Source organism: Pogoniulus pusillus, chromosome 25 (genome assembly GCF_015220805.1).
Source record: "Pogoniulus pusillus isolate bPogPus1 chromosome 25, bPogPus1.pri, whole genome shotgun sequence".
Taxonomy (NCBI): domain Eukaryota; kingdom Metazoa; phylum Chordata; class Aves; order Piciformes; family Lybiidae; genus Pogoniulus; species Pogoniulus pusillus.
Window position 1 is genome coordinate 18354247 of NC_087288.1, and position 23177 is coordinate 18377423.

At 44.9% G+C, this 23177-nt stretch overlaps 1 protein-coding gene across 4 annotated transcripts in view; it reads right to left on the bottom strand.

Annotated features, from left to right (window-relative positions):
• LIN9 (lin-9 DREAM MuvB core complex component) overlaps positions 1-23177 on the bottom strand; it is a 76420-nt gene that overhangs the window by 40056 nt on the left and 13187 nt on the right. For 3 of the 4 annotated variants that reach the window (XM_064164608.1, XM_064164611.1, XM_064164610.1), the window contains exons 2-5: positions 19258-19290; positions 17393-17487; positions 10099-10203; positions 7557-7690 (exon numbers count right to left, since the gene is read on the bottom strand). In XM_064164608.1, coding sequence (XP_064020678.1) covers positions 7557-7690; positions 10099-10203; positions 17393-17487; positions 19258-19290 — 367 coding nt within the window. Of the gene's footprint in view, positions 1-7556; positions 7691-10098; positions 10204-17392; positions 17488-19257; positions 19291-22762; positions 22814-23177 lie in introns of those variants that run through there. The other variant, XM_064164609.1, reaches the window with a different exon arrangement.

Below are 23177 nucleotides of genomic sequence, written 5' to 3' on the forward strand. Positions count from 1 at the left end.
CTGGAAGCAATGCTGCTTTCAAGTGTGTAAGGTGGTAGGAGAAAGGAAAGGTACATGGAAATAAGGAGACATGGGCAAGAATAGAAGAGAGTGTATTTCAGTAACAGGATCTGCAGCTGTGGCGTGAAAACGAAACCAGAGAAGGATCAATGAGGCTCAGGAAACAGGCAACAAAGTGTGTAAAAAGAGATTCTTCCTGACTTATTATTGCTAATATAAGATATTTGTGTAAAGAATGTTGTTTGCATGGAATCATAGGATGGTTTGGGTTGGAAAGGACCTTAAAGATCATCTTATTCCAACCCTCCTGCCATGGACAGGGACACTGGCCGCTACGTCAAGCTGTTCAAAGCCCTGTCCAACCTGGCCTTGAACGTCTCCAGGAAGGTGTTCCACAACTTTCCTGGGCAACTTGCTGCAGTGTCTCACTGCTCTCACTGGAAAAAAAATTCTTCCTAGTATATAGTTTAAGTCTCCCCTCTTCAATCTTCAATCCATCCCCTTCATCCTAGCACAACAAGCCCCTGTAAAAAACCCCTCCCCAGCTTTCTTGCAGGCCCTGTTCAGGTACAAGAAGTTCTCTATAAGGACTCCCCCTTTTACTTTTGTTGCTGAGGGAGACAATCTGTTATTTTATTGGGTTTACTATCACCTGTCTCTAAGGAGGCAAACTGTAAACCCACAGCACCCACAAGACTGGAAACTCTTGGGAAATGGTGTGAGCAAGCAACAGCTTGTCCCAGGTTGAGACCATAAGGTTAAAAACCTCCTGGGGACTAGGAGATTCTTATTCAATCCCATAATTCTGCTATCTTGTTATAAGCTCACAACAAGGTCAGTTTGTTCTCCTTTCCTCCTACCCTGTGTGTGTGGTGGGGGCCACTTTATTGGGAATAACATTTAAGCAGTAGGCCTCTTTGGATGGTAGAGGCATTGGGTGGGGGGAGGATTGGAGCACTGGGGAGTGTAGATTTAGGTTTTCTTGGGATGGGGAAAAATTCAGTGGGGTTAGCTATGTATGGGGCATTTGCTTTATAATGTCTAGCTCTGTATTTTCTCTCCAATTTCATTTGAGAGTTTAATTTCTGTCAGCTCTCTTCAAAAAACCACGACACAGCTGCATCTGGTTCTGAGGGGCTATGATCAAGGGTAAGTAGCTCTCAATTTGTCTCTGCATGCCAGAAGTCAATGGGATCACAAAGTTTGCAGATGACACCAAGCAAGGAGCAGATGCAGAGCTGTTGGAAGGTAGCAGAGCCCTGCAGAGGGACCTGGCCAGGCTGGATGGGTGGGCAGAGGCCAAGGGGATGAGACTGAACAAGGCCAAGTGCAGGGTTCTGCACTCTGGCCACAACAACCCCAAGCAGCACTACAGGCTGGAGACAGAGTGGCTGAGAGCAGCCAGGAAGAAAGGGCCCTGAGGGTACTGGTGGATAGTAGACGAAGGCGAGCCAGCAGTGTGCCCAGGTAGCCAAGAGAGCCAATGGCATCCTGGCCTGCATCAGCAACAGTGTGGCCAGCAGGACAAGGGAGGTTATTCTGCCCCTGTACTCAGCACTGCTCAGGCCACACCTTGAGTGCTGTGTCCAGTTCTGGGCTCCTCAATTCAAGAGAGATGTTGAGGTGCTGGAAGGTGTCCAGAGAAGGGCAGCAAGGCTGGGGAGGGGCCTGGAACACAAAGCCTATGAGGAGAGGCTGAGGGAGCTGGGGGTGTGCAGCCTGCAGAAGAGGAGGCTCGGGGGGGCCTCATTGCTGTCTACAACTCCCTGAAGGGAGGCTGTAGCCAGGTGGGGTTGGTCTCTTCTCCCAGGCAAGCAGCAACAGAAGAAGGGGACACAGTCTCAAGCTGTGGCAGGGCAGGTCTAGGCTGGATGTGAGGAGGAAGTTGTTGTCAGAGAGAGTGATTGGCATTGGAGTGGGCTGCCCAGGGAGGTGGTGGAGGCACCATCCCTGGAAGTGTTCAAGAAAAGACTTATTGCCATGGTCTGGTTGACTGGCTAGGGCTGGGTGCTAGGTTGGACTGGATGATCTTGGAGGTCTCTTCCAGCCTGGTTGATTCTATGACTCTGTGATCTTATAGAAAATAATCCTTGCAGCACCATAGGGAAACTCCAATTGGAACAGCTTCAGTCAGCTATTAACGACAGATGATAGCTGTAGACATGAAAATATTCCAAAGATTTGCAGCAGACATGGCACTTAAATTGATTATTTCAATTGCAGTTGAGACAACTCAATTAAAATATCTTGAGCCTTGTACTGTGAGCTGTATTTTCTCAATGGACAGTTAGGCCTGTGCTTTGAACTAAGATTCTCATTAAGTCTAGATCATATTACTGAAAAATGCATCCATCAAAAATTTTTCTACCAAAGATATGTAGTTGCTTAGTAAACTGTGTTATAGCATCTCAACACAGAATCATAGAACATGACTATAGCCTACTAGCATTTGTTGTTGTATGCCTGGTAGGCCCAAAATAGGCTTATACATGTCCTGCCTTGCCTAGGCATATTTTTCTGCTTCACCAGAGACAAGTGCAGGAGGAGGACACAAAAGAACCTGTAGCCATTGAGTCTGGCCTGCCCAGGGTCTTGTGGTAAGATACACACACTTAGCTTGTGCCTGCCTAGTGCAACACCTGTGCTTTTCCCAAATTAGGGAAAAGTGAGCCTGTGGCTTTGCCTAATATGGTAAGGTGGATCAACAGGAGCCAGCAGTGTGCACTTGCAGCCCAAAAAGCCAAGCAGAGCCTGTGCTGCAGCAGCAGAAGTGTGGCCAGCAGGGCCAGGGAGGTGATTCTCCCCCTCTACTCTGCTCTCCTGAGACCCCACCTGGAGTACTGCATCCAGTTCTGGAGCCTCCATTACAAGAGGGATGTGGAGATGCTGGAGTGTGCCCAGAGAAGGGCCACTGGGATGCTAAGAGGGCTGCAGCAGCTCTGCTGCGAGCACAGACTGAAAGAGTTGGGGCTGCTCAGTCTGCAGAAGAGGAGGCTCCCAGATGACCTTCCTGTGGCCTTACAAGATCTGAAGGGGGCCTACAAAAAAGCTAGGGAAGGACTTTTCAGGATACCAGGTAATGCCAGGACTGGGGGGAATGGAGCAAAGCTGGAGATGGGTAGGTTCAGGCTGAAGGTGAGGAGGAAGTTGTTGAGCATGAGAGTGGTGAGAGCCTGGAATGGGCTCTCACTGAGGGAGGTAGTTGAGGTCCTGTCCCTGGAGGTGTTTAAGGCCAGGCTGGCTGAGGCTGTGGGCAGCCTGCTCTAGGGTAGGGTGTCCCTGGGCATGGCAAGGAGGTTGGAACTGGCTGCTCCTTGTGGTCCCTTCCAACTCTGACTGGTTCTATGATTCTAAGGTTTGGCTAACTGCCATCCTGATTGGCTGTTCTGTGTCCAAAGGGCAATTAACCTCAGCCCACATTGAGAAAAAGAGATACACAGGTGAACAACCTGCTTTGCTCCTCTGCTCTGCTCAGCCACACTCTGCCGTTGCCTGCTGCTGTTGCACACTGCCTTACTGTTTGCCTGCTAAACTCCACTGCCGCCAGTTACCAGGAGCAGACCTTGGATGCCTCCATGCAATCAGCCTGTGTGGCCAGCATGACATGGTGTGCATCACACAATGTCCTGCCTCTACACCTGAAAGTCCTGCTTAGGAGAGCCAGGAGGCAAGGTCAGAGATTGTCTGCATTCTTTGCCCAGAAGCCTGGGAAGATTCAAGTCTCAATGTCCGACAAGACAGAGTCCCCTGAAAGCATTTGGGCACTGTCTGGACTGTGGCTAAGCCCCTGTGCTAGTTTGAGGCTAGCTAAAGTGTTTTGGTGAGAAGAACTAAATTATAGGCTGTGAAAGGAAAACAAGGCTGATGTCTACCTCACTCATAGGCTTGCTGAGATGTATAAAAACCCAAGTCAAAACATAGATAAAGGCACTTCTAATGCTGGGGAGCTCTGAGCTGCATCTCTCTTTAACATCTCTGCTGTTTCTCTGCTTCCTAACCCCCTGGCCAAACCTCCATTCTTCCTTGGGACTGGGTTAAGGTTGAGATGGGTAGGGGGAAGGTGAAGGGGTGGTTGGGAGCCCCTCCTGGGGACTCAGGTTTCTGGGAGGGCTGCTATGTTTCTGTATTACCTTTTACCTTGTCTATGTCTGTCTATAACTGTATGTACTGTAAACCTCTGCTTGTCTGTTGTGCCAAGCTGTAAATACAAAACTTCATTCCATTTCCAGAGCTGGCTGAGTCTAGTCTGGGTGATTTCCAAAGTGGGGCTAACACTCACAAATTAGGTAATAATAATCTGTGAGTAAATGCTTAAATGCCTCTTTGTAATTCTCCACTGCCTTCTGCCACAGAGCAGAAAGAGCTCCCTTGCATCCATCTAGTGGCCAAGCAGCATATTGACCACGGGAACCTTCTCTTCCAGTTCAATTACTGTTCATGTATTTTGCTGGTTATTACTAGATCTAAATATTATCCACAGAATGTTTCCACGACCGTGTAAGAACTGAAACCTTATTGAAATCAGTGGTCAGGGGTGGTGAGAGTTCTGAATAGCAAAACTCATAAACAATATTAAGTTTGGAAAAAAAAATCATCTCCCATCAATTAATTTCCCCTCTGCAACAGCACTGCAAGCATATATTGATAACTACCAAAGAGATTTTCAGAATAAACTGCTAAACTTGGAAGTTTATCCATAGACTAAAATTTAAATTGAGAAAAAGTTCTTGGAGCATTGGAAAAAACAAACTCATAAATGTCACATACTAAAATTACTACTAGGAATAAGTAGGGTTTAGGTTCTTGAGTTTTGTTCTGTTTGTTTTATTTTTCTTGGCTTTTTAAAAATGGGGTTTGTTAGTTTGGTGGTTTGTTGGGGGGTTTTAGGTTTGGTTTTGAGTTTTGTTTGGTTTGGGTTTTTTGTTTGGAGGGACTTTTTTCCCCTTGTGTGGAAAAAAAAGACAAAACAAAAGCAAACCCCAAACCAACCAACATATAAACCCCCCATCAACCAACATATAAACCCCAAAACCAATCAACATATTAAACCTCCCATCAACCAACATGTAAACCCCCCATCAACCAACATGTAAACCCCCCAAACCAACCAACATGTAAACCCCCCATCAACCAACATGTAAACCCCCCATCAACCAACATGTAAACCCCCCATCAACCAACATGTAAACCCCCCATCAACCAACATGTAAACCCCCCATCAACCAACATGTAAACCCCCCATCAACCAACATGTAAACCCCCCATCAACCAACATGTAAACCCCCCATCAACCAACATGTAAACCCCCCATCAACCAACATGTAAACCCCCCATCAACCAACATGTAAACCCCCCATCAACCAACATGTAAACCCCCCATCAACCAACATGTAAACCCCCCATCAACCAACATGTAAACCCCCCATCAACCAACATGTAAACCCCCCATCAACCAACATGTAAACCCCCCATCAACCAACATGTAAACCCCCCATCAACCAACATGTAAACCCCCCATCAACCAACATGTAAACCCCCCATCAACCAACATGTTAACCCCCCATCAACCAAACATGTTAACCCCCCATCAACCAACATGTTAACCCCCCATCAACCAACATGTTAACCCCCCATCAACCAACATGTTAAACCCCAAAACCAACCAACATAGTAAACCCCCCATCAACCAACCTGTAAACCCCCCATCAACCAACCTGTAAACCCCCCATCAACCAACCTGTAAACCCCCCATCAACCAACCTGTAAACCCCCCATCAACCAACCTGTAAACCCCAAACCAACACACCAGCCCCCCAGCAACCAACATATAACTCCCATCTTTCAAAAGGAATGAAAACTTACAGACAATGACTTTAAAACTAACTAAAATGGACATGTAATTTTTCTATTTGTGATGAAAATATCCTAATGTGTTTTTTTCTGTTGCTATGACTGCCTTCTCAGCTAAGAAAACCAGCAGCAGCATTCTTGAGTACAATAGGAAGGAAAAAACAGTAATTATCTTGTTACAAATAAATTCTTGAAGCCATTCACTCTGAAGCTGTTCTTTGGAAAATTAGATACCAGTGTTTCATCTATTAGTCAAGGAGTGTAGATTTTTAAGATTCATAATCACAGAATGGTTTAGGTTGGAAAGGACCTTAAAGATCATCTACTCCAACCCTCCCTTGCCATGGGCAGGGATACCTCTAAACTAGACTTGGTTGCTCAAGACATCAACCAATATGGCCATAAACACCTACAGGGAGGGAGCATCCACAGCCTCTCTGGGCAGCTTATTCCAGAGTTTCACCACCCTCATACTGAAGAACTTTCTCCTAAGATGCAGCTTAAATCCACTCTTCCTCAACTTAAAACCATTCCCCCTAAGTCCTGTCACTAGACTTCATCCATCAATAATGATTTTTACATTTCAGAATTTTTAGTTTTCCCATGATTAGGGACTAAATGAAAATGGTTCCTTTAAACAACTCACACCACCTTGCCAGTCATGTTATGAGAACATAACTGGGGTTCTGGGCCCCTCAGTTTAGGAGGGACATTGAGATGCTTGAGCGTGTCCAGAGAAGGGCGACGAGGCTGGGGAGAGGCCTTGAGCACAGCCCTACGAGGAGAGGCTGAGGGAGCTGGGATTGGTTAGCCTGGAGAAGAGGAGGCTCAGGGCAGACCTTATTGCTGTCTACAGCTACCTGAGGGGTGACTGTGGCCAGGAGGAGGTTGCTCTCTTCTCTCAGGTGGCCAGCACCAGAACAAGAGGACACAGCCTCAGGCTGCACCAGGGGAAATTTAGGCTGGAGGTGAGGAGAAAGTTCTTCCCTGAGAGAGTCATTGGACACTGGAATGGGCTGCCTGGGGAGGTGGTGGAGTCGCCGTCCCTGGGGCTGTTCAAGGCAGGATTGGACGTGGCACTTGGTGCCATGGTCTGGCCTTGAGCTCTGTGGTAAAGGGTTGGACTTGATGATCTGTGAGGTCTCTCCCAACCCTGATGATACTGTGATACTGTGAACTGTGCCAAAGACTGAGGCACAAACTGTAGCAACAGTCTAGGAGGTAGATTAGGAAATTCAAAAAGGATACTCATAGATAACTGTGACAACAGCTGAAGAGTCACAACCTGGACCTCTGCTAATGATTATAGTTAAAACAGAATGATGGGGAAGAAATTAGCATTTACACCTTGTAGGGAAGCAGCAGTCTCCTTCCATCCTCCATGTGCAACACTGATCTCAATGGTTCACAAAAGGTTGAGTGTTCTGATGCTTAAGTTGCTAAAAAACATCATGAATAAAATCTTGTAGCTGGTAGAGGAAGAGGTGATAAAATTTCCATGAAGGAAGGCTTTCTATAGAAGACTACCAAGTAGGTTGTTCATTACCAAAAACAAAAGCAGAGAAAAATAAACCAAACTCACAGAACAAGGAAATAATTTTTCAATCATTAGTATTTTAAGAATAAACTTTCAAGTTGATAACCAATACATGGAAAGTAACTTATTTCTAGACTAAAAAGAGTAAAGTTTTGTAAATGAAACATACTTATCTATATTTGAATAGAACCATTCATATATACACCACTTGTGAGCTTTGGGAAGTTTGAGAAGGTTTCGAAGTCGTAAACCAATCTTCTGTGACACTTTCTTGTCCGGGGTTGACATTGTTGAATTGAATTTCTAGGTAGTAAAATAAAGGAAACAGTTAAAGACAAATCTAACATTTTTCAACATTCAAATAATTGAACTAGATCTTCTTGATAGAAGTTTGCACATTAATAATGTTAAGATTTTAACTGCATGTGCTGTTTCCTGACAACTTGTCTTGTTGCAGAGTTATAGTAACCCTTACTACGTTCTATCAGCAATGCAATCAAACACAACAGATGGCAGACTTTAGCAGCATTGATACAACAAATCATCTGTATACAAAATTCTTCTAATAGAAACATTTTCCAACACTGAAACTACAATAACATGGCATTAAAGTACACATGGCCTTCAAACTGAACGTTGTCTCAAAGGAGTATAGCATCTCAGATGCCAGCAATGCCAGCTGCCTCATTTGCACTGATGCTTCTACTCTTCCTAGCTCTTCTTAAACTGAGGAGGAAGTTAGCAGAAGAATGTGCTTTAAAGCAGAAAACTGCAACTACTATGGACATAAGCAATCAAGTTACAAAGTGTATTTGAAAGCTGTTTTATAAATTGGATGGATGTACTGTAGACTTGAATTAGAGTGATCTGGTATAGATGATCCTGCTCTGGTGGGGGGGGTGGACTAGATGATCTTCTGTGATCACCTGCAATCTTCTGCCCCTGCCATTCTGTGAATTTAAACACGACCTTAGAAAAAGAATTCCTGAATTTTGTTCCAGGGATGTCTGTCTTCACTGACAGAAAGAAAAAAATACTTACAAAAATAGCAGCTTTTCTGAGAAAATTAATTAAACTAGCTCCCCATGCTATAATCAGTTGTTATCCTTCCTCAAATGCTCTTTCAGTAGTAATAGGATAAAGCATAAAGTCACTGGGTTTGGCTGTATTTAACCACTACCTTCCAGACATAGGTCCCCTTTCTCCCACTGGAAGTCCAGGCAACAAAGTCTAGCAGAACAGCAAGGTCTGTGACCTATAGCAGCTGCACTCCCTGTTTAGCAATCATTAGACCTCCTGAACCAAGCAATTAGGTAAAAAACAACCAGGCTTAGAACATTGCCCAGGCCTTTCTACCGTTAAGGAACCATGGTAATGAATAGAGAGAAATGTCACAGTCTCTTTGTTTGACAAAATGGCCCCATCAAAATGGCAAATGCTAGGTCTTCCCCATTTGACACTGCACAGTAGAAGCCAGAAGGCAAGGAAGAGCTGCTTTTAAATAGTACTTTTTTCAGTGTGGCAAAATCAGGCTTATAAGATGATGGTACAGAGATGTGACCTGAATGACAAAGGTGCTACAAAACCAATTCTTTAAGACTAAGAGATGCTGCCCTACCACAGGAAATAGAGGCTGAGAGAAATTTGAGCTGTTCTTTCACACCATGTCAAGCAGAGAAGCAAAAACCTGTATAGGGTTAACACTCCTGGGGGAGTGACCCTGAACCTGACCCTGGGGGTCTTGGCCCCTCCTCAGGGGTGGGCCACACTCCAGGTGATGGTTAGCCTACTCCCCCCACTTCCTGTGGTATAAAAGACAGGAGTTCTCCTGTCTCTTTCTCTCTTTTCCCTTTTTCTCCTTTACCTGCGTTCATGATCACACACACACTGATACTGCATACCAGCCACGAGGCAGAGACACCATCACACTACTCGGGTTGTATCCATCCCTGTTTTGTATTTTGCTGTTTTCCCTTCCTTATCCTTTGTAAACTCCCCTACCTCCAATCCCTTTTTCTAAGTTATTGTTAAACTTTTCCTTTTTTTACTTCCAAATCGAGTGAGATTGATTTATTGGGGGTGTCCCTACCTTTATCTCTCTCCCTGTCTTTTGGGGAAAAGGAGGGGGAGGAGGGGAGGGCACTCTATAAACTCTATAAATTCTATAAATTGTCATTGGGTCTACCAAATTTATAAGAGTCTCTGGGAACTTGCATTTGAACCCAAGACAAAACCCCAAACTGTTTGAATCAGAAGGCATTCTCCTTACAGGATCAAGAAGGTATAGATGGCCATGAATACATCCTGGCTAGAAATCTAGAGCAAGTTCCTAACTCTTGGAATACATTAAATTCTGTATCAGCCCTCTAAATGATGTAGTCAGTGCAAGAAACCCAGTTTTGAATTGAAGCTGAACAATTTATGGAGACTACTGACTAATTAGTCAGAAAAATAGATGGGCAATTAGTCTGGAATGTTTTCTAGGTCTATATGTTTATGTCCAGGATCAAAAAGAACCAGTTCTCCCATGACAAACTGAGGAACCCAGTTGTGAAGAGAAACAGCAATCTCTTTTAATTGTAGCTTCCTCCTAGCAACCGCTTTCCTCACAAAAACATTCATAAATTGACAATGCAATTCTAATTCTCCACTTCTCATACAGACAGGCTTGTTCTCCTTTGGGGTGAAAACATCTGCATACATGTAGGTACCTGTGGAACCATCGCAGCCTTCTGGTTTCTTTTGGGTGACCTGGTGTTTATTTGCCTGTCATCTTCTTCACAGAAGAGTCGACTCCGCTTTGAATTTCTGAAGGGCTGCAGGTATCAAAATTAAGAATGAGTTACAAGAAAAAATGAAAATCTGATTCTTCTCTTCATGCACAGAAGCCATAGTGAGAGAAATGCCTTTTCTCTTGCACATGGTACAGGATAAACAGTGCCTCCTAGCAGTTGGAGATCTAAGGGTTGAGGGAAGAGAAGGAGGAATTGAAGATTCCAGGCTTTCCAATGCTAACTATAACCCATTACTATACTGCTGGCCCAGTTCCACAGAAGTATTTAGAGCCCAGCTCCTACTTGTTTCCAGAGGAGTTAGGTGTCTAAACACTTGTGTATCTAAGCTTAAAATAGTCCTTGCTTTGGTTATAAGCACATCTGTTAAACAGTTTGTTCTGAATTTTGTGTCAAAAGGAGTTTATTCAGTGTATTTGTTTTGGTGTGTTCTCAGTAAAAACACTAGCTAGGCACCTTTTCTTTTTCCCTTCAGGGGTTTCTTAGGAGTCTAACAAAGTGTTGTGGGTTTGTTATTTTCTTTAATTTGTTGACAAGGCCTCCACAGCAAAATGCTAAGCCTGAAGAAACTTATCATTGAATAAATGAGGTGACAATACCAAAGAAAGAATGTATAATTTATGCTAACTAAAATTTACTTGTGTGCTAACACGTTATAGCTCAAAGAGAATCAGAAGGCTGATTGAAAACAAGAAACCACAGCACAAATACTCATTGTGATAAAAATACTCCCATTTAGTCATTCCTCAATATTTCACCCTGTGACAAAAGACTTGAAGATAAAAGAGTAACCTAGGAGTGCTACTAGTGCTGAGAGCAAGCAGCTTTTCCTTCCAGGAAGACTTTGTGGCCCAGCACAGCAGCCAGTCATAGCTGAAATGTGTCTCCTTTGCAGAATTCCAAGATTGAACCCTGTGGCATTCCTTGTACTTCAAACTACTTACAAAGGTGGTGAGCAAAGGCAGAACAAACACAGACCCTACTTTCAGTACAGATGACAAACATAATCCAAATTGATAGGACGAGGAAATCCACTACACTCACAACGTGAAGGACACACACACACAATGTGAGGTGGTGGAGGCACCGTCCCTGGAGGTCTTCAAGAAGAGACTGGATGAGGCACTTGGTGCCATGGTGTAGTTGACTGGATAGGGCTGGGGGATAGGTTGGACTGGATGAACTTGGAGGTCTCTTCCAACCTGGTTGATTCTATGATTCTATGACACCAAAAACAAAGAAAAGCCCCTAATAACTGTTATAAAGTAAAGTAAAACTCCACTAATAAGCATTTACACTTAAGATATTTAATAAGTTTGAGACTGATTAAAATATCTGCATGAAGAAAAATAGTCTCCATTAAATTAATTTGGGGCAGCAAAAAAAAAGTCACATGCCTACAGAACAGCTGGAGCTTTTCCATGGAAATATGCCTTTCTCACCTTAAATTACACAGATATTCTTGTGTAGCTATAAAATATAAGTAACATTAGTAGTGCCCTGAGATAGACATTTCATTCAACACATAGCATCACAGAATCAAGCAGGTTGGAAGAGACCTCCAAGATCATCCAGGCCAACCTAGCAGCCAGCCCTAGCCAGTCAACCAGACCATGGCACTAAGTGCCTCAGACAGGCTTTGCTTCAACATCTCCAGGGATGGTGCCTCCACCACCTCCCTGGGCAGCCCATTCCAATGCCAATCACTCTCTCTGACAACAACTTCCTCCTAACATCCAGCCTAGACCTCCCCAACCACAACTTGAGACTGTGTCCCCTTGTTCTATTGCTGGTTGCCTGGCAGAAGAGCACAACCCCCACCTGGCTACAACCTCCCTTCCGGTAGTTGTAGACAGCAAAGAGGTCACCCCTGAGAAAAAAATGCCCATGCCTTGTAGATGTTCCAAACCAGGAAAGAGAGACTGACTGAACAGAGTAACTATTTATAGGCCAGGTAACTAAATGGTGCCTTCATCACATTAACATAGTAATTAGCCTGGCAAATTAATTGTTATGGATGTCTTTTTTGTCTCTTCACCTAGATACATCAAGTTCTTTTCTTCAGCTTCCAATTCACTGAACATTAAGAACAATCTTGCATTTCAATTACAATGTCTTTCACATCTGCCTTCCTTCACAAACCATGACCCTAAAAACAAAAAGCTCAGAACTGTGCTAACTTTTGAACAAGAAAACAAATCCACAACCCTGTTCCAACAAAAGAAACTCTTATAAATCACAGAACTCTCTTGAATCACAGCACTCTGCCCACAGGATGAAGAGACAGGTTCCTATTGAATAGTTGCAATTATATTTCAGTCTTGACACTTGTGATGCTGGTTCCAGAACAGGATTTTTCTCACAAATGTTTATATAGTTCTTGATTTTATGTAACTGTACCAGATGAAAGTCTCCAGGTGACTGAGAAAGCAAATGGCATCCTAGCTTGGATTACAAACATGGTGGCTGGCAGGAACAGGGAGACAGATGATCATCCTCCCATAGTCAGCACTGGTGAGGCCATGTCTCAAGTACTGTCTTCAGTTGTGAGCCCCTCACTAGAAGAGGGACATTGAGGTACTGGAGCATGCCTAGAAATGGCAACAAGGCTCATGAAGGGCCTGGATCACATGGCCTATGAGGAGCATCTGAGGAAGCTGAGGTTGTTTGGTCTGGAGAAGAGAAGGCTGAAGGGAGACCTCATTGCTCTCTACACTACCGGAAAGGAGGTTGGAGTGAGGTGAGGGCAGCTTCTTCTCCTTAGGGTCAAGCAACAGGACCAGTTTTAAACTGTGCTAGGGGAAGTTCAGACTGGATGTTAGGAAATATTTCTTCACTGAAAGGGTTCTCCAACGTTGGAATGATCTGCTCAAAGCAGTGGTGGAGCCACAGAGATGTTTAAGCAGCATGCAAACCTGGCCTTTAGGGACATGGTTTAAAGCTGACCCTTCAGGACTGGGTTGAGGGTTGGACTGAATGATCTTTGAGGTCTTTTCAAAGCAGGTTTTTCCACGACACCAATTCTGTGAAAAGCAGGTGCCAACACAGGAACACAAATGCTAAAGCAACCAACAAAAGTTTTGTGTTCAACAAACTCAGAAGACAGTAGTACAGAAGACTCCATCACATCTCAGCAACGTGGGCTTCCACTAACACATCAGCTTATCCTCTGATGTCTCTCCCAGCTTTCTACACAATATTGATCTGCCTTTGATGTTGAAAACCTACAGCCAGCATCCTTAAAGACTAACAAAGCATACCTAAAGACTGACAATGTTTTGTACAACTGTTACAGAGAGTGACTTTGGTCCTTCAGCACCAATGCCTTTCTCCACTACTAGCAAGGCCTGTTTCTGGGACAAGATCACAGTATCACCAAGGTTGGAAGAGACTTCATAGATCATCAAGTCCAACCATTTACCACAGAGCTCAAGGCCAGACCATGGCACCAAGTGCCACGTCCAGTCCTGCCTTGAACAGCTCCAGGGACGGCGACTCCACCACCTCCCCGGGCAGCCCATTCCAGTGGCCAATGACTCTCTCAGGGAAGAACTTTCTCCTCACCTCCAGCCTAAATCTCCCCTGGCACAGCCTGAGGCTGTGTCCTCTTGTTCTGGTGCTGGCCACCTGAGAGAAGAGAGCAACCTCCTCCTGGCCACAACCTCCCTTCAGGTAGTTGTAGACAGCAATAAGGTCTGCCCTGAGCCTCCTCTTCTCCAGGCTAACCAATCCCAGCTCCCTCAGCCTCTCCTCGTAGGGCTGTGCTCAAGGCCTCTCCCCAGCCTTGTCGCCCTTCTCTGGACACGCTCAAGCATCTCAATGTCTTTCCTAAATTAAAGATAAGCAACCCTGGGAAGAGTTTAAAACTGTGACACGAATTCCTGAAGGAAATAAGGGCCATCACAAAGTTCTGGTCACTAACTGGAACTGCACTTTGTAGACCTTATGCTCTCTAGCATAAACACATGGCAACATGTGCATATACAACTGTGTGAATCCTACCAAAATAAATTCCTGATCTACTTGAAGATATTCCTGCTCATTGCTGGGGAGTGGACTAGATGACCTTTAAAGGTGGCTTCCAATTCAAAGCATTCCATGATTCTATGAAATTGAGAAACACCTTGAAGTCACAGTGGACAATAAGTTATCCACAGGAGAGCAATGTGCCCTTGTGATCATGAAGGCAAATGGCATCCTGGGGTGCATCAAGAAAAGTGTGCCCAGCAGGTCTAGGGAGGTTCTCCTTCCCCTCTATGTTGCCCTGGTGAGACCACACCTGCAATACTGTGTCCAGTTTTGGGCTTGCTAACTCAAGAGAGCAAAGATTCTACTGGAGAGAGTCCAATGGAGAGCTATAAGGATGATCAAGAGACTTGAACATCTCTCCTTTGAAGAAAGGCTGAGAGACCAGGGGCTGTATGGTTTGGAGAAGAGAAAGATGAGAGAAGATGTTATCAATGTTTACAAATGTCTGAGGGGTGAGTGTCAAGATGAAGGGGTCAGTCTCTTTTTGGTGGTGCCCAGTAACAGGACAAGGAAGACCAGGCATTAAGCTGGAACACAGAAGTTCCACCTCAACATGAGGAGAAACTTCTTTACTGTGAGGGTGCCAGAGCCTGGGAGCAGGCTGCCCAGAGAAGATGTGCAGTCTCCTTCTCCAGAGGTTTTAAAAAGCCACCTGGATGCATTCCTGTGTGGCCTGCATTGATAGGAGGATTGGATTTCAACCCCTAACATTCTGTGATTTTATGTTTGTATGAAATAGAAGTTTCTCTCTACAGGGAAGTCACAGAACAAGCTGCATAGGACAGATGTTAGTCACACTGCTGGGTTCTGCTAGGATATTTTGTTTCTGTGCAGAGTAGGCAAATGCAGTATTGTTCAAACACAGTGTCTCCCTTCCAAGAAACAAAAAGTTTATGGAAAAATAATGATTAGAGTAAAAAAAAAACGCCCAAACCATAGATGGCAAGTTGGTCACAATTGCTGTAAAAGCTGGCAGCATCTGGAGAGTATGAGAGAAAGATCTGCCCAGCAACTGATATGGTACTTTATGTACCCTCCAGAGCGTAGTAAAGAGAGCATGGAGCATTACAGATGTAGACAAACAACGCATTGGGTGCAGTACAGCTGGTCACAAAACCAAAAATCACTAGTTTGGTAAGAGAGGAGATTGAGAATAGCAAAGGAAAGCTTGAAATGTGATAGAGTAAGGAAAGAAAACACCCACCCAAACATTAGACGTGCCTTTGGTGGCTGCAGGCTCATTATTGTTGATTTCTCCACCCTTAGGTTGTTCTTTAATATAAGATCTCCTGAGAGGCCTCTAAGAACACCACATGGCATATCACTGATGTCCCTTTATTTTTATTAAAGCCAGCCTCTCAGAGGATACAGCAATGCATTATGACACTCTCCCCTCCCTTTGCCTTGTGCATCAATTCTCAGCCATAGCTACAAGTGAGATTTCATGAGCTAAACCAAATGGGTGATCAGAAACAAACATTTCACACAGAACCAGCTTTACAAAAGAGAGATGGTGATTATGAGCTATCAGAGAGGGATCTGGGGGTACTGATTGATACCTGCCTGAACATGAGCCAGCAGTGTGCCCAGGTGGCCAAGAGAGCCAATGGCATCCTGGCTTGCATCAGGAATGGTGTGGCCAGCAGGAGCAGGGAGGTCATTCTGCCCCTGTACTCTGCACTGCTTAGACCACACCTTGAGTCCTGTGTTCAGTTCTGGGCCCCCCAGTTTAGGAGGGACATTGAGATGCTTGAGCGTGTCCAGAGAAGGGCAACGAGGCTGGGGAGCGGCCTTGAGCACAGCCCTACAAGGAGAGGCTGAGGGAGCTGGGATTGGTTAGCCTGGAGAAGAGGAGGCTCAGGGGGGACCTTATTGCTGTCTACAACTACCTGAGGGGTGGTTGTGGCCAGGAGGAGGTTGCTCTCTTCTCTCAGGTGGCCAGCACCACAACAACAGGACACAGCCTCAGGCTGTGCAGGGGAAATTTAGGCTGGAGGTGAGGAGAAAGTTCTTCCCTGAGAGAGTCATTGGACACTGGAATGGGCTGCCCGGGGAGGTGGTGGAGTCGCCGTCCCTGGAGCTGTTCAAGGCAGGACTGGACGTGGCACTTGGTGCCATGGTCTGGCCTTGAGCTCTGTGGTAAAGGGTTGGACTTGATGATCTGTGAGGTCTCTTCCAACCCTGATAATACTGTGATACTGTGAAGTTCAGCAACTTAAGTGCATTATTAGTTTATAAAATGGTGTTCATCTATTCCAGTGGTGTGGACTGCTTGTGAAGGACATAGTTTTAGTATTTGGAAAAGTATAAATTTCACCCAAAATTTCTGATCCCCACATTTCACAGTATCACACAGTATCACAGTATCACCAAGGTTGGAAGAGACCTCACAGATCATCAAGTCCAACCCTTTACCACAGTGCCCAAGGCTAGACCATGGCACCAAGTGCCACATCCAACCTTGCCTTGAACTGCCCCAGGGACGACGACTCCACCACCTCCCCAGGCAGCCCATTCCAGTGCCCAATGACTCTCTCAGTGAAGAACTTTCTCCTCACCTCGAGCCGAAATTTCCCCTGGCGCAGCCTGAGGCTGTGTCCCCTTGTTCTGGAGCTGGCCACCTGAGAGAAGAGAGCAACCTCCTCCTGGCCACAACCACCCTTCAGGTAGTTGTAGACAGCAATAAGGTCACCCCTGAGCCTCCTCTTCTCCAGGCTAAACAACCCCAGCTCCCTCAGCCTCTCCTCGTAGGGCTGTGCTCAAGGCCTCTCCCCAGCCTCGTCGCCCTTCTCTGGACACGCTCAAGCATTTCGATGTCCCTCCTAAACTGGGGGGCCCAGAACTGAACGCAGTACTCGAGGTGTGGTCTGACCAGTGCAGAGTACAGGGGCAGAATGACCTCCCTGCTCCTGCTGACCACACCATTCCTGATGCAGGCCAGGATGCCACTGGCCCTCTTGGCCACCTGGGCACACTGCTGGCTCATGTTCAGGCGGGTATCAATCAGTACCCCCAGATCCCTCTCTGTCTGGCTGCTCTCCAGCCACTCCGACCCCAGCCTGTATCTCTGCATGGGGTTGTTGTGGCCAAAGTGCAGCACTTGATTCACTTGGTGAAGTGCAGCATTTGATTCACTTGGTGATATTTTACCAGGCACCAAAGTTGTCTTTTGATAGCTGCTTACCATTTCTGCTGCAGAACCAGCATTCTTGCTTTTCCACACAGGTGTTTTCTGCAGAGAATTATACTTCTCATTCCATGAACTGGATAAACTTCCCTCTGTGGTGAAGAAATAATTTCATTAAAATATATGGATGTTTGAACATCAGTACTATCCAAAAGCATCTATAACATCATCAACTACTAATATATTTTGGTTACCTGCAACATATTCTTAGGATTTAACTACAAATAGATATTATGTGTTAATAGTTTTATTACAGTGTTCTGAACTGTAATTAAAATACAATTGGAAGAGAATTGCTGAACTATGAGAAACATGACCAAAATCTTTTATACTTTTGACAACATGAAGGAGAGAAATCTCCTTTACTGGTTACTTCCATTGCCAGGTTGACATGCCTCTAGATAGTTGATTTTGTGGCTTTCATTGAGGCCTGGAGAAGGCAAAGTTTTACAAGACCTGGTCTTCTCCTGGTTCTAAAAGATGAAGTGCGTCCACACCAACAAGTAAATAAAGTTTTATTAAAACAAAGCTCTGTGTTGTAACTAATCACAGGCTCACAGGATGTTAGGGGTTGGAAGGGACCCAAGGAGATCATTCAGTCCAAACCCCCTGCCAGAGCAGGACAATCCTATCTAACACAGATCACACAGGAACACATCCAGACAGGCCTTCAAAGGCTCCAGAGAAGGACACTCCACAACCTCTCTGGGGAGCCTGTTCCAGTGCTCTGGGACCCTTACAGTAAAGAAGTTCCCCCTTGTGTTGAGGCAGAACCTCCTGTGCTGCAACTTACACCCATTGCTCCTTGTCCTATCCCAAGGAGCAGTGAGCAGAGCCTGTCCCCCCCCTCTCCTGGCAGCCTTCAGATACTTAGAAACTTTTATCAAATCCCCTCTAAGTCTTCTCTTCCTACAAGGACAGGCTGAGTAAGTCAGGTCTGTTCAGCTTGGAGAAGAGAAGGCTCTGGGGAGACCTTAGAGCAGCCTTTTAATACCTGAGGGGGACTACAGGAAAGCTGGAAATGGACTTTTTATAAGGGCAGTGTTTTTAAACTAGAGCAGGGTAGATTTTGATTGGACATCAGGAAGAAGTTCTTTACTATGAAAGCAGTAAAACACTGGAACAGGTCACCCAGAAAAGTGGTGGACACTTCATCCCTGCAAGTGTTTAATACCAGGCTGGATGATGCTCTGAGCAACCTTTTCTACTGGGAGCTTTCCCTACCATGGCAAGGTGGTTGGACTAGATGGTCTTTAAGGCCCCTTCCAACTCGAGCCATTCTATGATTCAACAGACCATGTCTTTCTCCTTCCTTGCATAACAGAAGCCTTGTAATAAATACAGAAACTTTTATTCTTGGATGGATTATAAGCATTCAAAACTTCTAGGAAATTCCATTAAGACAATTTCAAAGGAACATATGTGAGAAACAGACTTGTGATGTAGCCCATGACTTGCAGACAGAAAATACAAAGAGATGGTGAAATTCCTTCCTAATGTAAATTCTGTCATATGTACAAGTCTTGCTAAGAATCCTTCACCTATCTCACCCTCAAGAGAGCAAAGATTACCTCAATCTTCTCATCAAACCTGACACCTAGGCAGCACTCAAGAAGGAAAAAAAAACAACACCCTTTCAGGAATTTCACCCTGAAGAGCAGTGTCTAAATACATCACCACACATGTAGTTTCAACCACCAGAGTTCATGAGTCTATAGAAGTAATAAATATCCACAATAAAACCAATCATATTTCAATGAAGAACATTCTCAGTGTTATTTTCTTGACATTTTAAATGACAGAAACAAAGTGCACCTGAAAGTCAGGCAGGCTACAAGTTAACTAATGCATTAATTTCTTACCTTTCAAGCTCACAAGTGCTTTTGCTGAAGAACCTGCAACATGTAAAAAAAGTCTACATAAATTTAAAGCTATTTCAAACCATACAACCTATGCAGAGTCTACTCATTCTTAATTAATCCTTAGGCAGAAAGAGGAATTTAAACTTAGATCTTCCATGGCTGAATGAGTGAACCAAGTGAAGATTCAATGTCACTAAGCATAGCATTATATGTTTATTAACCAATAAATCACAGATCAAAGGATGTTAGGGGTTGGAAGGGACCCAAGGAGATCATCCAGTCCAACCCCCCTGCCAGAGCAGGACAATCCTATCTAACACAGATCACACAGGAACACATCCAGACAGGCCTTCAAAGGCTCCAGAGAAGGAGACCCCACAATCTCGCTGGGAAGCCTGTTCCAGTGCTCTGGTACCCTTACAGTAAAGAAGTTGAGGCAGAACCTCCTGTGCTGCATCTTACACCCATTGCTCCTTGTCCTATCCCAGGGAGCAGTGAGCAGAGCCTGTCCCCCCCTCCTGGCAGCCTTCAGCTACTTAGAAACATTTATCAAATCCCCTCTCAGTCTTCTCCAGACTAAGCAGCCCCAGGTCCCTCAGCCTCTCCTCATCATCCTCGTAGACCCCTTCTGGACCCTCTCCAGCAAATCCCTGTCCCTCTTCAACTGGGGAGCCCAAATCTTGAAAGTAGGTTCATGTTCTGAAAGCACACTCATGTTTTAGGGTTTTTCTTTAGTTTCACATCTGTTAAACAGCTTCAGATGCCAACCACTTCCATTTAACACAGCAAATTCTGAACAAGCCTTATGTCTAAACTACAAACTTACATGCAGCTGCTTGTTGGATGCAGTAGCAAATGTGCTTTATAACTGAAACAAACCACAATTAATTCCTCCTCTTCTTTTTCAGTTGTGTCTACCAATTCTAAATTCTTCACAATGCAAAAAAATATTAATGAAAACAGTAGTTTGTGCTCTCTAAGCTTGCTTCACAAGCAGGGAGATGAATAGTTAGCTACCCCCTGGTGGAATCTCATTATTCAGAAAGGCCACAGGTATTCTACAACAGACAGGATTCTTAGTTGGCTTGAGGTGTTCAAACAAACACATCAGTTAAAGCTTCACTATTTCCCTTCCACTGCATCTGTGGGAACTCTGCACTGCTCCTGGGTCAGAAAGGACAAAACTGGGTTTGGTATTTAAGTTTAAACAATAAGCTGCTTGGAGCAGAGAAGAAAGTTATTTCTGCATGGCATTGCTTCTACAGATTCATGCCTTTCACTCAAATCAACTTTAGCCTTCCAGTTACGTTCTAATGCAGCACTCGCTCCTTCTTGCGTTATATCCTCTTCTCCTTTTTGCTTTCTCCACTCACTCCTCCAACTTCTCTTTGGAACTGCTGTTCTGAGACATTTCTGACTCCAAAGAACTGGAAATTCCTTTTGTTGTGGTTGCTCTGTGTCTAGGTGTTAACCCCAGTAACTTCACAGTGCCAGAGATCATTCCCTTTAATAGGGCATATTCCAGGGAATATCATGGAGGCAAAGAATTAATCATTGTATCTTTCCCAGGAGAAATCAGATCATTATGCTAGGAGCAGGTGTTGATCTACTGGAAGGTAGAAGAGCCCTGCAGAGGGACCTAGACAGGCTGGATGGGTGGGCAGAGGCCAATGGGATGAGACTGAACAAGGCCAAGTGCAGGGTTCTGCACTTTGGCCATGACAACCCCAAGCAGCACTACAGGCTGGGGACTGAGTGGCTGAGAGCAGCCAGGCAGAAAGGGACCTGGGGGTACTGGTGCATAGTAGGCTGAAGGTGAGCCAGCAGTGTGCCCAGGTGGTCAAGAGAGCCAATGGCATCCTGGCCTGCCTCAGGAAGAGTGTGGCCAGCAGGACAAGGGAGGTTCTTCTGCCCCTGTACTCAGTACTGGTCAGGCCACACCTTGAGTGCTGTGTCCAGTTCTGGGCCCCTCAATTCAAGAGAGATGTTGAGGTGCTGGAAGGTGTCCAGAGAAGCACAACAAAGCTGGTGAGGGGCCTGGAACACAAAGCCTATGAGGAGAGGCTGAGGGAGCTGGGGGTGTGCAGCCTGCAGAAGAGGAGGCTCAGGGCAGAGCTCATTGCTGTCTACAACTCCCTGAAGGGAGACTGTAGCCAGGGGGGGTTGGTCTCTTCTCCCAGGCAACCAGCAACAGAAGAAGGAGACACAGTCTCAAGTTGTGGCAGGGCAGGTCTAGGCTGGATGTTAGGAGGAAGTTGTTGGCAGAGAGAGTGATTGGCATTGGAATGGGCTACCCAGGGAGGTGGTGGAGTCTCCGTCCCTGGAGGTGTTGAAGCAAAGCCTGGCTGAGGCACTTAGTGCCATGGTCTAGTTCACTGCATAAGGCTGGGTGCTAGGTTGGCCTGGATGATCTTGGAGGTCTCTTCCAACCTGGTTGATTCTATGACTCTGTGTTTGAGATGGACTGCTGCAGAAAATCTATCAATAGCAAAACTCCCCCTACATGTCTTATTTTTCACCATATTATTTTGTTTGCTGCTATCTTATTATGCCATGAGTTAAAAAAGGATAACTCCCCCACATTTCTATTATAAAAAAAACAAACACAACTTTTACAACTGTTTAAGATATGAAATACAACTAAATTTGACTCATTGATTGTTTAGAGGACCTCTACCCTAATATCTCCCAAACTCTTCAAACTTTTAACAACATGTGTGGGATTACATGTTAAAAATATGGTGATGAACCTGGGCTATACTACTGCCCTCCTTGCACATTTCTTCTTTGTTGGGTCACAAATCTAAGTGACTGGTACAAGAACATGCTTCTATGATGTTGATTGACAATGAATTCAGATTTTGCTTCTAAGGTGTACATGAAAGGTACCACAGGATGAAAGCTTTCCCTCAAAATAGACTATTTCCTATTAATAATCAGATATTGTATACCATGCCTGCAAAATGACACATCTATCCTCAAAATGCAGCCCTGAAGGTGTGACCAATTTGTGTCCCTGCCAACCTGTGGTGAAGGGATGGTGGGAAATGTGTGCAGAGATTGGTTAAGTACATGCTGTTTAAGGACACAGGGAAAGTACATGCCACTGAGGATAGAGAAGCAGGGCCATTAGGACTGTCAAATGGAGGAGGCAGTGTTTTATCAGAGTGGACTACTGTTCTTAAAGATCTCAGGTACTTGGTCTGTAAGATCAAATGTGCAATCATGTTCCTCTTTTTTTCACTGCCTTGCTCATATGAATCAAGTTCAATCAATTCAATCAAGGGTGGGTAGCTCAACAATGGAAACAAAACAACTCTGCAAGAGAAAGTAAAGCTTTATATGGGGATGGGGTGGTGCCAGTCTCACAGATGAAATGTCTGAGATCCTTTGCCAATCACACTTCATCTGTGAGACTGATGGGTCAGCTAAAGAGGGCATCAGAGGACCAGCACCAGAAACAGCAAGTAAAGAAGTGATGAACAACAGATTGTTACTGTGCTACCTTCTAGCTTTACACTCCAAACCAGGATTAGTTGCCAAAGTGTTCTCCACATGAGACAGTCAATCTTCAGCAGATACATACTAAAAGAAGGCTGCTCATTTGTTTTAAATTAACCTGCAACTGAATACAACAAGAAAATGGGATCTTCATTTGTGAATAGAAGTGTCCAAATAAGAAATTCCTGATCTAAGAAGAAAGATCTTGCAGTTCTAGTGGACAGTAAGGTCTCCATGGGACAGCAATGTGCCCTTGTGGCCAAGAAGGGAAATGGCATCCTGGGGTGCATCAAGAAAAGTGTGACCAGCAGGTCTAGGAAGAGTCTCCTTCCCCTCTACTCTGCCCTGGTGACACTATTCCTGGAATGCTGTATCCACTTTTGGGCTCCCTAGTTCAAGGAGAACATGGATCTACCGGA